This window comes from Bicyclus anynana, chromosome 7 (genome assembly GCF_947172395.1).
Source record: "Bicyclus anynana chromosome 7, ilBicAnyn1.1, whole genome shotgun sequence".
NCBI lineage: Eukaryota > Metazoa > Arthropoda > Insecta > Lepidoptera > Nymphalidae > Bicyclus > Bicyclus anynana.
In genome coordinates, this window is record NC_069089.1 from 9,431,495 (window position 1) to 9,447,811 (window position 16,317).

General features: G+C 33.0%; 1 protein-coding gene across 2 annotated transcripts; it reads left to right on the plus strand.

The window, feature by feature from the left end:
• Positions 1-6,870: 6,870 nt before the first annotated feature.
• On the plus strand, positions 6,871-16,138 carry LOC112049094 (origin recognition complex subunit 3). 2 transcript variants are annotated; one of them, XM_052882726.1, is made up of 12 exons: positions 6,871-7,279; positions 7,758-7,904; positions 8,655-8,833; positions 8,909-9,017; positions 9,693-9,910; positions 10,483-10,630; positions 11,178-11,303; positions 12,086-12,400; positions 12,890-13,279; positions 13,843-14,076; positions 14,857-15,041; positions 15,970-16,138. In XM_052882726.1, exons 1-12 carry the CDS (start codon positions 7,253-7,255, stop codon positions 16,064-16,066), a joined length of 2,175 nt encoding a protein of 724 aa, XP_052738686.1. In that variant the 5' UTR covers positions 6,871-7,252; the 3' UTR covers positions 16,067-16,138. The 2 variants fall into 2 exon arrangements, 1 of the variants encoding a protein (XP_052738686.1); XR_008250994.1 differs by having other exon boundaries at positions 6,872-7,279; positions 14,857-15,261.
• The last annotated feature ends 179 nt before the right edge of the window (positions 16,139-16,317 follow it).

A 16,317-nucleotide genomic window follows, 5' to 3' on the forward strand; every position in this document is an offset into this window, starting at 1 on the left:
TTTGAGCGTGTATATAATTATAGTAGGGGAGATGAAGAGGGGATTTTTACAGTTAGGTACTAGAGCGCGTCAGATACACTTAAGAGACTTTAACTTGCACGCTCTTGAGTACCTCCACCAAGTATGTGCCCGTGACATAGGTACGTTTATGGCAACTAAAAAAACTAACTTAAACTAACTAACCAGCACGTCAGATAAGGATATAGTAGGCTAGATCTATATTTATAATAAATCTGTAGAGAGGTAAATTCTGTACATGAAATATATTTCCAAAATAACTATCAGGGGGTGGTAAGTAATCGATACTGATGCCAAAAATGCAATCAGTAAAATTTTTGTCTGTCTTTATAGAAACAAAAACTACTTGACAATAGGAGCAAAGCACCGATCAAAAATGTGGCCAAAACGGGGAAAATAATGTTCGGTCGTCGGCAAGTCTTCCTAATATACAAATGCGAAAGGTTATTCTCACTATATTTCGAAAACCGCTTGACGTACAAAGATGAAACTTGGCAGGGAGGAACTCCATAGTTAGTAGGTATTTGCTTATAATGGATTTTGCGATAGGGCCGGATTAAAGATGCCTCGAGGCTCTCATAACTTTGTATGAAAATCCTTGATTTTTTATGCTACAAACTTTACAAACAAACAAATGAAATTTGGCAGGGAGGTAGTAAACAGTTTAACAGAGTTAGTGTACGTTTGTTATTAATGGATTTTGCGATAGGGCCGGATTAAGGAGGTACTAAAGGCTTTCGTAAGTTCATATGAGTCTTTATTTTTTAAGCGTAACAGCCTGTGGACCTCTTTAATTCGGCCCTGTCTCCCGTCTCCTGAGTAAATATGCTCCTTGATTACAACAATGACAAAGACACATTGATTCTATAGAATCAGTTTCTGTAAACGCGAACGCGTTACAACCTTTTAATTGTTATTTTTTTTTTTTTTTTTTTTTTTTTTAATTTATTTTACGGCCTTGGATACAAGTCCTTATAGGCCCTGCTTTAAATATTACAATTTTTCTTAAAAATAATACACAGCACTTAAAATTATCGTCATAGTCGTCGTCTAAATATAAATTTACTACTGTATTTTACAATTTTTCTATTGTGTTACTAATGAAATCTAAAACAGGCTTATAAAATAAATGGTTCCTCAACAATTCCTTAATGTGGCGGGGATCACACTTAATTTCGTTTTCTTCCTTTACTAACTCTATCGAACTTGCTAATATTATTCTCTGTATACCAAAAGCTGAACACTTGAAAATTATGTGATTGATATCTGCGTCGTCTTTTTTACAGTACATGCATTTGTTGTCTTTATAAATTTTTAATTTGAATAAATGGCTTGGCACTAAATAGTGACCAAACCTTAGTCGGTTTATTATTGATATGAATTTTCTTGAATCCCAACTCATTTTGTAATACCATGGCTGCACCGGTATTTCCTTTTGTATCTCTGCGTACCAACATCCTTTACTTTTACTAGTTTCTTTCCAAAGTTCATGCCAAAGCAACTTCTGTCTCTTCTTTACTTCATGATAAAAGTCTGTAAATGGAGTTTTGATATTGTCTGAACAATCTTCATTAAACAATCCTTGTCTTGCTACAGAATCAACCAGTTCATTGCCCGCTATACCTCTGTGGGAGGGTACCCAGACAAATTCTACGTTCATTCCAGTTTTTCTTATGTCTAGTAATACATTTTTAATTTGAAAAATAATGTATGAAGACTTATAACTAAAATTGAAATTGTTAATAGCTAAAAGAACACTTTTTGAATCTGTTACTATAATACAATTATTTACACTATGTAAAATTTCCTCTTTTATATAAGAAATTGCTTTTAAAATTGCAAAAGATTCCGCAGTAAAAATACTACATCGAGAATTTAACTTAAACGCTTTACTACATTTTTTTTGTGGATCATAGAAAGCAGCACTTACAAAGTGCTGATTTTTAGATCCATCTGTATATAACTTATAATAATATTTACAATTTTTATCAATAAACATAAGGAAGTCTATGTTTGACGTAATATTCAACAAATGAATTTTATTTGTCATAATCAAGCTCTCAAAGGAGCAAGAGTACATGGGCCAGGCGTTACTAACATTTATGTTAGTGGCAATATTATGCATATATGTCATAATAATAGATATGGTAGGTTGTTTACCTGCCAAAAGTGAATTTGCGGTCGCTTGTAAAGATTCAGTTGTAGATTTAGTTACAGTTAGTAGACTATTTGGAAGCAAAAGTTTGTTCACTATTGAAGAGCTCGATGATAGAGCTTTCAAACAAAATCTTTCAGCTAAATATATACGTCTTACAATTAAAGGAGGAATACAAGTCTCTACTTCCATTGAATTAACAGGTGTAGAGCGCATAGCCCCACTTATTATGCGCAAGCCAATGTTTTGAATAACATCAAGTTTTTTTAATAATGTGGAATTGGCTTGCATATATGCAAGAAAACTATAATCAAAGTGACTTCTGACCATGCTTTTATATAATAGAGATAGGACTTTAGGATCAGAGCCCCAAAACGTTCCAGTCAAACATCTCAATAAATTAATGCCTTTTAACGCATTTTTGCTAATATAATTAATATGTCTGTCAAATTTTAATTTATTATCGATAATTACACCCAAAAATTTCTTTTGATTTACAAATGGAATATCTGTACCATTATATTTGATGTTATTCCCCACTGGGCTGCCAAAAATCATACATGAACTTTTGGAAGTATTGATATTTAATTTTAACAAATTTTTATAATAAAACTGCAACTGGAACAGTGCAGAATTAATAGTATTTTTAGCTATTTCTATATTTCTATTTACACTATACATTAACAAGTCATCCGCAAATTGTAAAATTTTAACATCTCCTAATAAAAAATTTTCAATTTGTGAGGTGTATAAATTATACAAAATTGGTGACAATGCTGAACCTTGCATAAGACCTTTACTAGTTTGGTTTATCCCATGGAGTATATTATTGTACTTAACATAAAACTGTCTATTATTAAAAAAATTTGAAAGCCATTTTAACATTTTTCCAGGGATACCAATTTCATAAAGACAATTGATGAGCTGGTTTAAGTCCACATTATCATAAGCCCCCTCTATATCCAAAAATATACATACTGCAGTGGATCTAGACAATTGACAATTCTTCATATCATACATAAATGAAGTTATACTCTCTGCTGCGCTTTTACCTCTACGGAAACCATATTGAAAACCTGGTAATAAATTATTAGTTTCTACAAAATAGTCCAATCTTAGTTTAAGCATTACTTCAAACAATTTCCCTATGCAAGAAGTCAGTGATATAGGTCTGTAAGAATTGCAATCGTCTTCAGGTTTATCTTGTTTCAAAATTGGTATTATACATTGAATCTTCCAACTCTCTGGAATACATTGAGAAAGCCATAACTTGTTAAAAATATTAAGTAAAGCTATTTGACCTGATTTATGTAACTTTTTAAACATTATATAAGGAATGTCATCTAATCCTGGTGCAGATTCCTTTCTTGATTGAAGTGCTATATTGAATTCTGCATAGGTGAATGGATTTAGTAGCCACATGGAATTCTCATTGTCATTGTTGTATTCAAAAACAGAGTTGATTAAGTTTGTGTTATTATTATTCTGTTTAAGTTTTGAGATGAAATTTGGAATCCATACATCATTTTTAAGTTTTGGTTGGGTATTTATTCGTTTAAATCTTTTCATATAATTCCATATATAAGTTATAGGAGTGTATCTATTAAATGATGAACAAAGTTTATTCCAACTATCTTTCTTTGCTTTTTTAATGATTATTTTTTTAAGTGCATCTATTTTTTTATAATTTATATAATTTACCATTAACCCTACTCGCCTATATAATTGTAAAGCCTCTTTGGAATTTTTAACTGCTTCAGCACAATTTTCATCCCACCAAGGAGCGGGAGCTTTAATAGTTCTTGGACCCTCAAATTTAACCAGCGGAATACATTCTTTTTTTAAAATGTTCAAAATTTCACAAAATTTGTCATATGACTGTAAAGGATCTAGTTCATTAAATGTGATATACTCAAAATACTCCTTGGATTTCTTAAAATATTTATCCCAATCTGCTTTATTATATAAAAATTTCTCTACTTTATCATTGACAGAATATTTAGATGGAATTAAGTTAATTTTTGTGAATGTGGGATAGTGGTAACTACCCAAAGTGTCTACACCTACTGTCCATTCACATAACGGAGCGAGCACTGGGCTCACTCCAGTTATGTCAATAGCAGAACTATTTGCATATGGTCTCTGAAGTGTAGTAGACCTACCAGAATTTAATATGCACAGATCCTGTTCATCAAAAATATCAAATAGGCTTCTACCCCTTGAATTTGTACTATGGCAACCAAAAGAAATATGATGTGCATTAAAGTCTCCTGCTACTAAACAGGGCTTTGGTATATCACTGATGATACTTTTAAGTCTATTGATTTTACATTTATTTTTATTTTTAGGTGGACAATAAACACAAAGTATTGATAAGTCACCAACATTGGTTTCTAAAGAAATTGCTATGGATTGAACATCTTCATAAAATTTTGTTTTCAAAAGTTTATATTTAAATGTATTTCTTAATAAAATACCTACGCCACCATGTTCATTCTTTGCATTTTTTCCAACAAAGTTATAGCCTGGGATTTTTACAAGATTACTAGAGTTTTTAAGCCAGGTTTCATTTAATAATAAAATATCAATATTTTCCTGTGTTAAAAATGTTTTTACTAAGGGTTTTTTATTATTAATACTCTGAATGTTATGTTGAACAATAATGAGCTTTGAAGCCATTAAACTTTATTCAAATGTTTCAAAAATGCTTCTTTAATTTTACTTGTGCTTTTAATGTCATTTGAGTTTCCTATAGTAACTAATGTATTAATTATTGCTGATAATATTTTTTTATTATTAATGATATTTGAATAAGAAATATCTAAATTTTCTTGTGTGTCTTGTTTAGATTGGTGGAATTTTTGCTGTATTTGTTGAGGCTTCGGGAGAGTAGGAAAATTAACACTATTAATTTCAATTACCTTAGCATAAGATTGTTTATTTTTTTCTAATCTCGCTGCCTTTATAGGGCAAGTTTTGGATATGGCTAAGTGAGCTCCACCACAATTACTGCACTTCAATGTATCAGCCGTGCATGCTTTGTAGTGGTGTTCACCAGCACAGCGTGAACAGACCTGTATATTTTTGCATATTTTCCCATAGTGATTAAATCTCATACACTTGAAACATTGCATTAGCGGAGGAATATATGTATAGACCTTATAACGCCAATTGTCTAAATATATATATTGTGGTAAAGTTGTTCCTGCAAAAATTACACTAATAGTTGACAAAGGAACAACATCGTCTACAACCTTTTTCATGAATCGTCTTACACCAATAATCTCACACTCTGAAGAAAGTTTATTAAATAGTTCATGGTTACTGGACTCTTTAGGAATAAACCTGACAACCCCCACCCTCTCCACAGAAGATGCCGGGATGAAGGCACGAAGATTGTAAACTGTTAGGCATTCATGTTTGAGAAAATCATTGGCTGCTGTCGCTTGTTTGAATACTAACATTATTTTGTTAGCATTAATGCGCCTGCTCTCATAGATACCTTTTACTTGTTTAAAGTATTTGGACACAACTAATGGGTTTTTGTTCCCCAATTTAATTTCCGCCTCACTGCTTTCCACAAACACTGGGAATTCCGCGTTAGTGCTATTATCCGTGTAGGCTCTGCTATAACCTGCCTTTATATAGGGTTTGTATTTTACACTATCGTCCTCAGCAGACTTTTGAACTTTACGTTTTTTTCTGTCCAGCCTTTCGTGGGCATCGCCATCACTGTCTGACGGCATTTTGCTGGATTTAATTTACATATGAACACTTTATTTCACACGTATATTACTAAAAAACTTTTAAATTAAAATTTTCAATTTTAAAAGCGCGCTTCTCGATTCCCGCCAAAAATCGAATCCTTTTTGAATTGTCAATTGTTATTTTGTAACGTCTACCCACAGATCACTATAGACTAGAAACGTCTACCATAGATAATACACTTATGCAAATTCTTAGATAATTTGTCTATTAAAATTATCTTTATTTATCTGTGAGATCCATAGACAATTCATAGCACAGATTCTATATTAAGTAAATGCACAGATTAATTATTTTCAATACTGCAACTGCATAGAGTCTAGAGAAAGGAGAGCAAACGTATTTATATATCTAAGACTTAGACCATTTAAATAACAGGACCTGCCTCGCTACCCCTCTGGCAAAGATCAAAAATCTATGATCTAATGCGTTTTTAAAAACTGTTGCTATAGAATAGATGTTTCATCGTTGTTATCGTTTTCGTCGTGTAAAGAACTCCCTAAAAATGCCGGTTTGTGTAGTTAATGGCATAAAAAACGGCCAAAAACTTGTAGTTTAGTAAAAGATGGAGTAACGTTTCATTTGTCGATTCTTTTGACGAAACAGCCAAACATCGATCAGTAATCGAATATTCTATGTATTGAATCTGGATAGTCTAAGCAATGTGTTTGTTAGTCTGTGTAAAAATTACGCGTGTTTGTATTGCGAGTCAAATTTATAGTTGTGTGCACTGTATGGACATAGATATTTTTTAATGGTGTTAAATATTTTCGATGTGTGAGTTTACCTCGTCCCCCTCAAAAAATGACAGACAATTTTGTTCGTGAATTTGAGTGCGTTGCATCTCCATTTTCTAATTCATTTGATCTAAGACCAAGAATACCAAAGACAACGAGTAAATTAATTTATGGTTATTCTATATTCTATGATTTTCAAATTCAATTTCTTTCAACTTTTCAAGGGATTTTGAAAGTTCTATCTGGCTGATTTAGTGGTTAAAACTTAAATTAACTTAAAGTACATATTCTGTACAGTTATCTTATAGCTACTTTCTGAATATAAAATTAAAATCATAACATTAACAATCGGAACCGATACTTTCCTTTAAATAAAGTTCCTATGGTTTGTTTTTGTTTATGTGATTTTTCTTAGTTTTCGTTTCAAAATTTTTATTCAGAATAGTTTCCTTTATACCTAATATGTTTCAACTATTACTATAAATATAAAGCATTTGTTATAATTGAGGTACATAAATATGCCTAGTGATAGTTAAAAAGAAGCTTCTTTGTCGGCACCAGAAAATACATTAGAAGAATGGAGTCTACAACTTCAGTATCAAAGGTAAAAAGAAATAATTGTTTATCTAATCATTGCAGTCAGTAAACTCGTAGCAGAAAGCCTATATAAACACGATGCTTCCAATAGGCTTTCATACTAAGCATTAAATTGAGGAGATCTTTCATTTCTATCCATAAAAGTACCTATGTTTTTTGTTTCTGTATTTCGTGGGAATACAGGGATAAAATATGACATTCACAAATAAAGTGGCTTTCTTTATATGGTTAAGGATTACTCAATACAACCTCACAGAGTTATAAACTTTACCTATATATTTTTAGAGCATATAAATAAGTACCATCTTTTTAAATATTCAGACTGTTTAAGCACCAGAGTGCACCTGTTTAATATTTTAATCCTGGCAAACATTATTTTACCTTATAAATTTCTTTCAAACAAAATTTCTAAAAAGTTGGAATCACAGAGGAGTAGAGGAGGGCTACAAAAGATTTATATTTATTAGATGTCTTTGACATTACAGGGTGTGTTTTTATTCCCAAATGGATTCAAGAGAACAAAACATTTAAAGAAAAAATCAAAGCAACCTCTGTTTGAGTCTATATTTAAAAAGGAGCCATGGTATATGACATTTAAATCCAATTGGAATATAATTGAACACCAGTTAAAGGTAAGCAAAGAAACATTTTGTCCATCCAATTAAAAAAAGAATATTAACAATGTCTGTTAAATGTGAAGATTTAATTCTTCATCTGGTTCTGGTCCCTCACTACAGCTATTTATACCATCCATTATTATCCATCCATCTTAGTCTACATTGCTGGGCCTTTTCCACACTTTTTACATTCATCTATATATTTAAAAATCAATTGCTGTTTGTTTTGTCTTAAACGGCTGGACCAATTTAGTTAGTTTTGGTTTGGAAATGTTTGTAATAGTTATGTGGGAAGGTTAAAAAGGTGAGAAAATATGGATAAAGGGTAGGGGTGAGAAAACACATAGGCCGGCAATAATTTAATGATTTTTTAAGCTTATATTTGCCTTCATTGGTCACTTTTGTGCAATTTGTTTGTATGTTGAGTGTACGGCTGCAGTTATGCTTGATAGTAAGCAGGTATGCAGCCTACAGTGAGAGTACTTGAGACACAAGTAGGTGGTAGAAAAAATAATTGGTATAAGGGCATCCCAGATCTTTATAAGATTTATTCATGAACCAAAATGTCTGCTACAATTAAGTTATTGTTGTTTTTTTTATACCCCAGAGTTGTAGGAAATACTCCCAGTATTTCCTATAACTCTGGGGTTATATCCTTTAACAAAAAATATTCAAGAAACATGTGTTGACATAAAGATGTGCTATAAGGGATATTATTATTTATATTTCCTGTTTATTTCTAAAAAAAACTTTTTTTTGTTAAAGGAACTACATGAGCAAACTTACAGCGCAATGTTAAATGATGTAGTAAATTATGTCAAGTCATTTGATCAAACCTGTCTATATGATTCAATAGAGGGAATTATACCAAGTGCAACTCTATTGACTGGTGTCAACCAACCGGATCATGTGAATCAGTTCCTCGCTTTAATACATAAAATAAGGTATGCCAATGATATTATCACAATTTATTATAATTATCATAACTTTTTTGAATTATTTATGTTCTTCATCATCAGGGAAGATGTTACACCACATGTCGCTATGATAAGTTCTCAAGATGCACAGACTGTTAAGCATATGGTAGAAAGTGCTGTATCACAGTTAATACATGGTCAGGAGTACTTGGTAAGTAGTTAATTTTGTATAATTTTCCTAGTATTTTAATTTAATAATTATATTTAATTAATTTGTTTTCTTTTTATGCTATTGTTTTCAAATTGTACTACCATTTTATTAATTTTAAATTATTAATTAACATTTAATCTTTCCTATAAATTTGACATATAATTAGTTAAATCTTATGTGAGCTTATTGTTTATATGCATATCAGAATTCTTTCATATGTCTTATTTGATTTTTTAACATTTAATATGTGTATTGTTGGCGTGCTATGTATAAATAAATGATAAAGTAATCAGCTCAGATATAAATTAATTCCTTTGCACTTTGTCTTTCTTCTTTCTACCTATCTTTGTATAAAATTCATCTAGATCTGTTCAGTTTTTAGTAACAACAAGATAGTCTCAGAAACCACCTGATTCACCTGGCTGTCCATTTAACTATACCACAGTGATTTAAACATTTCTTATTCTTATTCTCATTTAACTCTAGAATAGATGGTGAATTCTTGATTGAAAGCTTTACAAATAGTCAAACTTGAAGTTTCAAAAGTGCTTGTGAACTAAGCCTACTTGAAATAAATGAATTTTGAGTATAATTTTAAATATTTTTTTTTAAATCTTGTGTGAATCATATGTTTTGTAGTAAAATATTTTTAAAGAAAACAATGTCTCTTTACAGGATGATTCTGCCGATGAAAGCATGATTGAGCCTACAGTCAGATTAAAGAAAAGTCAATGCACAATGAGATCCCTCCTTAACTGGTATCAGTCTACACATATGAATACATCACCAAAAAAGCTAAAGCATGCACCACCAAAGAAAATTTTAGTTATAATAATGCCAGACTTTGAGAGCTTTAATTGTAACATACTACAGGACTTTGTAATGATTATAAGGTAAACATTTATTATAATGCTATTATGTATTTTCAATATTATTCAAGAAAAATGGCGTCTTATGTTTTTAAATATTTAAAAAATTGTTCACAAAAACTAAAGAAATAAGATGGAGTATTTTTTATTAATAATTTTGAAATACAAATTATGAAAAAAGTGTGTATATGCGGATCCTGACCAAACGTGACTTATGGGTTTCACCACACTCCTTGTAAAGACTCATTGTGGATCATTTTTATTCAGTTACTAAGGGACAATCTACTTTTGTGCTAAATGTTGTTCAGTGGTCATGTAAAATATTAAATTTCTACTTATTTTAGTCTAAGCATAATTATTAATTATCTGCCTCGTTAGTGTTGACTTCACTTACTAGAGGGCCATAGGGCCCTGAGTTTGAGTCCTGTGTTAGGCATTATCATTTACATTGTTAAAGAGTCAAAGTTTATCACCGCCAAACGGCATTGGAGCAGTGTGGTGGGTAATTATTAAAATTAAAGTATAAAGAGGGAGGCTGTCCCTATAGTGGGCTTTCAAAATAGGTTGATAATGGCGAATTATTAATTGTGTTACAGTTCCTATATATCATCTCTGCCTATAGTCCTAATATTTGGAGTGGCGACGTCAGTTTCTGCGCTTCACAAGTCCTTCCCATACCATGTCTCATCAAAACTGCTGATTAAAGTGTTCCACTCGCATCCATCACACGTTTATATGAATCAAGTTAGTATAGCTTCAGGTCTACAATTTTATTATTGACTATTTTGTTCTTATAATTATTTCGATGAATTTAACTCTCACGCCCGGTACAACATATATAAAAAGTCAAAAGGAAAATGAATAAATTTACTTGAATAAGCAAACTAAACAAACTTAAATATATGCTACATAAATACAATTATTATTATTTTATTTTTATTATTAATTTTTATAATAATTATTATTTTATTATATAATAGATCTAAAAGTACTAAAGTCAGTTTTAATATTTTAAAATACCGTTGAGTAGTTTATTGCATTAATAGAATTTTAAGTCAAGGCAGTGCAAACCTCAGTTGTATTAAGAAGTTATTTTCTAAAAACTGGACACTTGAAAACTGTCAGAGCTCTTCATTATTTAACTTTCTTTTGTAAATAATAAGAAGACTTGTTTATTTTCCTAGGTTTTTCATGCTTTTATATTTTTATTTGCGATTGTTTATTATTACAGCTTGATTATTTTATACAAACATTATTATTTTTTCATTTGCTTTGTTTTATTGATTTGCAGGTTGTAGAGAATATATTCCTTACTCATACAAGCCCGTTCCATTTGTCAGGTAGAGCTTTGGAACTGTTGACAGATGTGTTTCTATTCTACGATTTCTCTGTTACAGGTCTTGTTCAGAGTGTTAAGGTAAATATTAAAACCATTATCACAAAAATGGTTATTTATAATCATTAAAGAATAATAAACAAGTGTTTTTACTTCGACTTCAAAAAAGGAGGACGTTGTCAATTCGTCATCTTCTCTTTTCTTCTGAGAATCTTTTTTTTTTTACAAACACTAAAGGACACTCTCCGGTACCTACACATCCACACAATATCTTTATTTATCAAAAAGTTTACTTTACTAGGAAACACATTCCATATCAGGCCACAATGATACTTTGTGTCAGTAGTATGCGAACAAGTGAATAGGAATAGACAAAACGTCGTCCAATGGCGGTGGAATTGTCCCAGTTCCGTCTCTTTCGTCCCAACACAATTTAAGAGATAGCGGTATTTCCGGTTACCCCGCCATTGGTTAAAATTTGTCTATTTCTCACGAGAATATCTCATTGGTCGCATGTTAGCACTATAGACATTAACAATTATAATATAAACATTATTTTTTTTTAATCTCAAACATTGAAGTGTCTCAAACAGTGTAGTGAAAAATATCGTAAGGAAACCTATCGTAAGCATACCAGAGAATTTTCTTAATTCGCTGCGTGTGTGAAGTCTGCCAAACCGCATTGGGCAAACGTGGTGAGTTGGCCTAACTCCTCTCATTGTGAGAGGAGACTCGAGCTCAGCAGTGGGCGGAATATGGGTTGATAATGATAACCATGTTTCATATTTTTAACTTCATAAAGAGGAGGACGTTTCTCAATTCGACCGTATATATTTTTTTGACAGTCTATTTTTCAATTTCAGTATTGTATGATGGAGCATTACTATGGCGATAACATTAAAACTCTTTGCTGTAATCGGGAAAAAATTGAAGAAACAGTATCAAAGTTAAAATCAGATGAGTTGGAGAATATAAGGCAATTGTTATCATTCCGGCCGTTTTTGGAGGTGCAGGACTGTGAGACCAAGATTGGTCTATTTGAAGATGATAACTTTTTCAGAGAAATTCTATCCAAGGAAATGCATAAACTGCACGATTACTTACATAGCTTCTATTTGTGTGTGCATATGCTATCTGCGCTAGTTAAGGATTTGCCTAAGAATTTACTCGGCAAAACTGTAAGTAATATATATTTTACCTTTATTCATAAAATAGCAATCTTTCAGCATCATAGTAAATCTATTTGTTGAATTTGCTAGTATAAAAAAAAATAGTTAAAATGGACTTTCTTAATAAAATACTAGCGCACGTCTGCGACTTCATCCACTTGTCCTTATTTTAGCCATCATGCAAAACCCGTTCCAAATTTTAACTTTGTCAAGCGGTTGCGAGATTTTGTGATGACTCTTCGCTTTATAAATAAAACGTAAAATAGTAAATTATAACTTCAAGAGATTTTTGTAACAGCAATTCAAGTTAGAATAATTTTTCAGAACTGATAGTAGATTCATTGACCTTTATTTTCCTAAAGTCCTTGTATAGGCACTTGAGTGAAGAGTAACAAACACATTTAACTAATCACTTACACTAAATTGCATTATATCAGGTGTAATATTCATCATAGTTGGTAATTTGTGGTAAAAGTGTGGTTTCAATTTATCTTCTAGGTTAGAGAAATTTACACAAAATGCACAACGGAACACATAACAGAAACACAACCATATCGAGAGTGCATGCAGCTCATTGGCTTTCAATCCCAAATCAAAATGGCGGAAAGTATAAAAAACGCATTAAAAGAAGTCAACTCAGTGCTACAAACTTCCTCTCCAGTAAAACCATTACGTTCGACACCATCGAAAACAAACACCATCAGTGTTAAAGTATCAAATGATCTCGGCCAAGACTTTGCTAAGTTGATCCGTATACATCTTCTTACGTTTTTGAGGCAGATAGAAAGTGCTAATAATGAAGGTCTTATATTAGGTAATGCGAATGAGGAGCAGGAACATGATTTGGATACTGATGTTGCTCCTGGCAATAGATATAAGTTGAAGGAGGTAAGAAATAAAATGATTACGAAAATGATTAAGAATAAAATAAACAATTAATGACAAAGGGGACAATGACTAGGTTTGAATATATTGATTTTTATGATACATACGGGTAAATAGAGTCAATGTTAACTAATTTATACATAAAAAGCAAAGATAGTGTGGATATTTGCAAAATTTCAATTATTAAAAATATTTTATCGCAAATAGTTGAAAATTCATACAATTTTAGCATCCTTACATTTAATGTGACATTTTTCAATAAATGAACCATAAACATAAACGCACAAATAACAAAGATATTAGTAATTTTGCTTGACCTCCCATACAAATCTAACCATCATTATGTACCGACGACGCCGTCATTAAATCGTATCATTTTGTGTGGGGCGTTTTCAGGGATCCGCGGCAGCGCCGCAAATCTGACTCTTTAAATCCCTGTAGCTCCGAAAGTAATGATCGCAGATACTCTGTTACTTTTACAAAATTGCTTTACTATTAGCATACTTCTAATTTATATACAATTTAAAAAAAAACTGTCATCATCCCTATTATCGTTTTAATTTCAGAAATTGCTCAAAGCGACAAGGGTGGAAAGAGTCCAATCAGAATTCGAAATGGTGCGCTCCAGGTTCATGAGTTACCTTGGGGAGGTGTTCGCGAGGGGTCTGCAGCCGCCGCGCACGCAGACCTTCCACGAGCTCCTGTTCTTCAGTGACGTGGCCAGCGTCAAGAAGCAAATAGTGGGCTCCCCGCGCGGCGCCTTGCACCTGGCTCTGAACAATCCTGTGCATTATTTACAGGTACTTTAAATACTAGCGGACGATATTCGGAACTATGAATTTTTTCGGGATAAAAAGTACCCTTTATATTGCCCAATAGCCTCCTCTATCGACCAGTGAGTCTCGATATAATTGGTTCAGCTTTTCCAGAAATTAGTCTGGACAGACAAAATCTTTGAAATTACAAATAAAATTGAAGTATCTGTAGATACTAGTCTATAGGCTTTGTACGGACTATTTAGTAGATGGCTTGTGTGAAGTTTGCACATAATTGGTTGTCATTTATCACATTTTTTGTAACAAATGAATACAGAGGTAGGGTAGGGGTATGGTAGGGATAGAGTATGGGTAAGGGGGGGGGGGTAGCGTAGGGTAGGGTAGGGTAGCGGTAGGAGTAGGGTATTGTGGTTGATTACCACAGACTGTCCAAACCTTAGGCGACGCCAAGGTTACCTTAGCCAAGCCAATCTAGAAAATATTAAAATCTAAACTGACTTACTTTGACTGACTAACTTAGGCACTGAACCCACAACATCTGTATTGTCAAAGCACTACCAACTGCGTCACCGAGATCGTCAAACCTCAATAACTCAACGGTAAAAGGGTCGTACTCATTACCGAGAGGTCGTGGTTCGATCCCTGGACTATTACTATATCACTGGACTATTGTCGTTCCCATTCCTAACAGTTTTCCGACTAGTTGAAACGGAATAGGAATATTGGTCGTAGTGAAAATACAAGGCAGATATTGATTTAAAAATAAAAGAAAACACTTAAAAAATGCTTTACCGTGTTATAAAGTGCTCGTGCTGCCATCTACCGTCGCCGGAGAGCATATCGGAGTGGCTGCCCGACGTGAGCATTGCGTACAAGCTGCACCGCGAGTGCGGCAAGCACATCAACTTGTACGACTGGCTGCAGGCCTTCGCGGCGGTGCTGCGCCCTGACGAGGAGGACGAGGAACGCTTCCAAGACGCCAGCTTACAGTGAGTAGACACACAAGGTGTACCGTGTTACACAGTGCTCGTGCTGCCATCTACCGTCGCCGGAGAGCATATCGGAGTGGCTGCCCGACGTGAGTATCGCGTACAAGCTGCACCGCGAGTGCGGCAAGCACATCAACTTGTACGACTGGCTGCAGGCCTTCGCGGCGGTGCTGCGCCCTGACGAGGAGGACGAGGAACGCTTCCAAGACGCCAGCTTACAGTGAGTAGATACACAAGTTATAGCCTGTACAGTAAATTAGTGACGCACGTAGTTAGCAAAATGGAAAAGAAAAACCCCCTGTCGTATCACCGTTCGTAGCAACCTTACTATTTGTTGACACACAAGTTAAAATAACTTATTCCTCAATAACTTATTTCTATTTTCTTTCTTTCATTTTTTTTTCCTTTTTAAATTTTTTAAACTATTCTAATTTTTTTTTAAATCTTTAAAATTCCCGCTGCGGGACATTTGAGTGTCCAACAACCGGTGAATCAGGGCTCCCAGAGTGAGGAACCTCCTAACAATACGCGCCGTCTCAAGAATCACTGCCTTCTGTATTCGACCCTTGATCCACCAGCTAAGCGAAAGTATCTTAAGGTGTTGGTCGAAACTTTTTGTTATAAGACCATTGACTTAAACGACTATCGGAATAATAATAGTTGACTCAACATTTCATATGGCGGTAATCTCACTCGTTTAAAATCAGTCGAGTTGTTTTTGAGTTAAATAGTAACAAACAAACAAAAAGTTCATTTACTTACCTATGTATTCGGTGTAAAGCCAAAATATTATTTCCCCCCTGACCCTCCAAAGGAAAACCACCCCATACAGATTCTATCTCCGTTTCTTATACCTTAAGGCTATTTTTACCCGACAACGTCAAAGAAAGGGTATTTTTGATTATAATAATTTGTTGTATTTTTACAGAGCGCGATTTACTCGAGCCGTAGCAGAGCTGCAATTCCTTGGTTTTATAAAGTCATCCAAGAGGAAGACCGATCACGTGATGCGTCTTACTTGGTGATATTTTGCCAATTTAATGTATTTTCTAGATTTTATTAAGTTAAAGATTTTGTATTAAAGTGTTTTATTAAAACCTTGTTCATTTTTATTTGTTTGCAAGTATATAAGTAGGTGTACGGTACAATTTTTTTTGTAGTGTTTTTGGATATTTGGTTATGAAAAAATTGCAAAAATTTAAGAGAAAAAAAAAGCTAAATTTTTTTAGGTTGTGATTCAATATTTATACTTATTCAAAATAGATCAGATTAAATA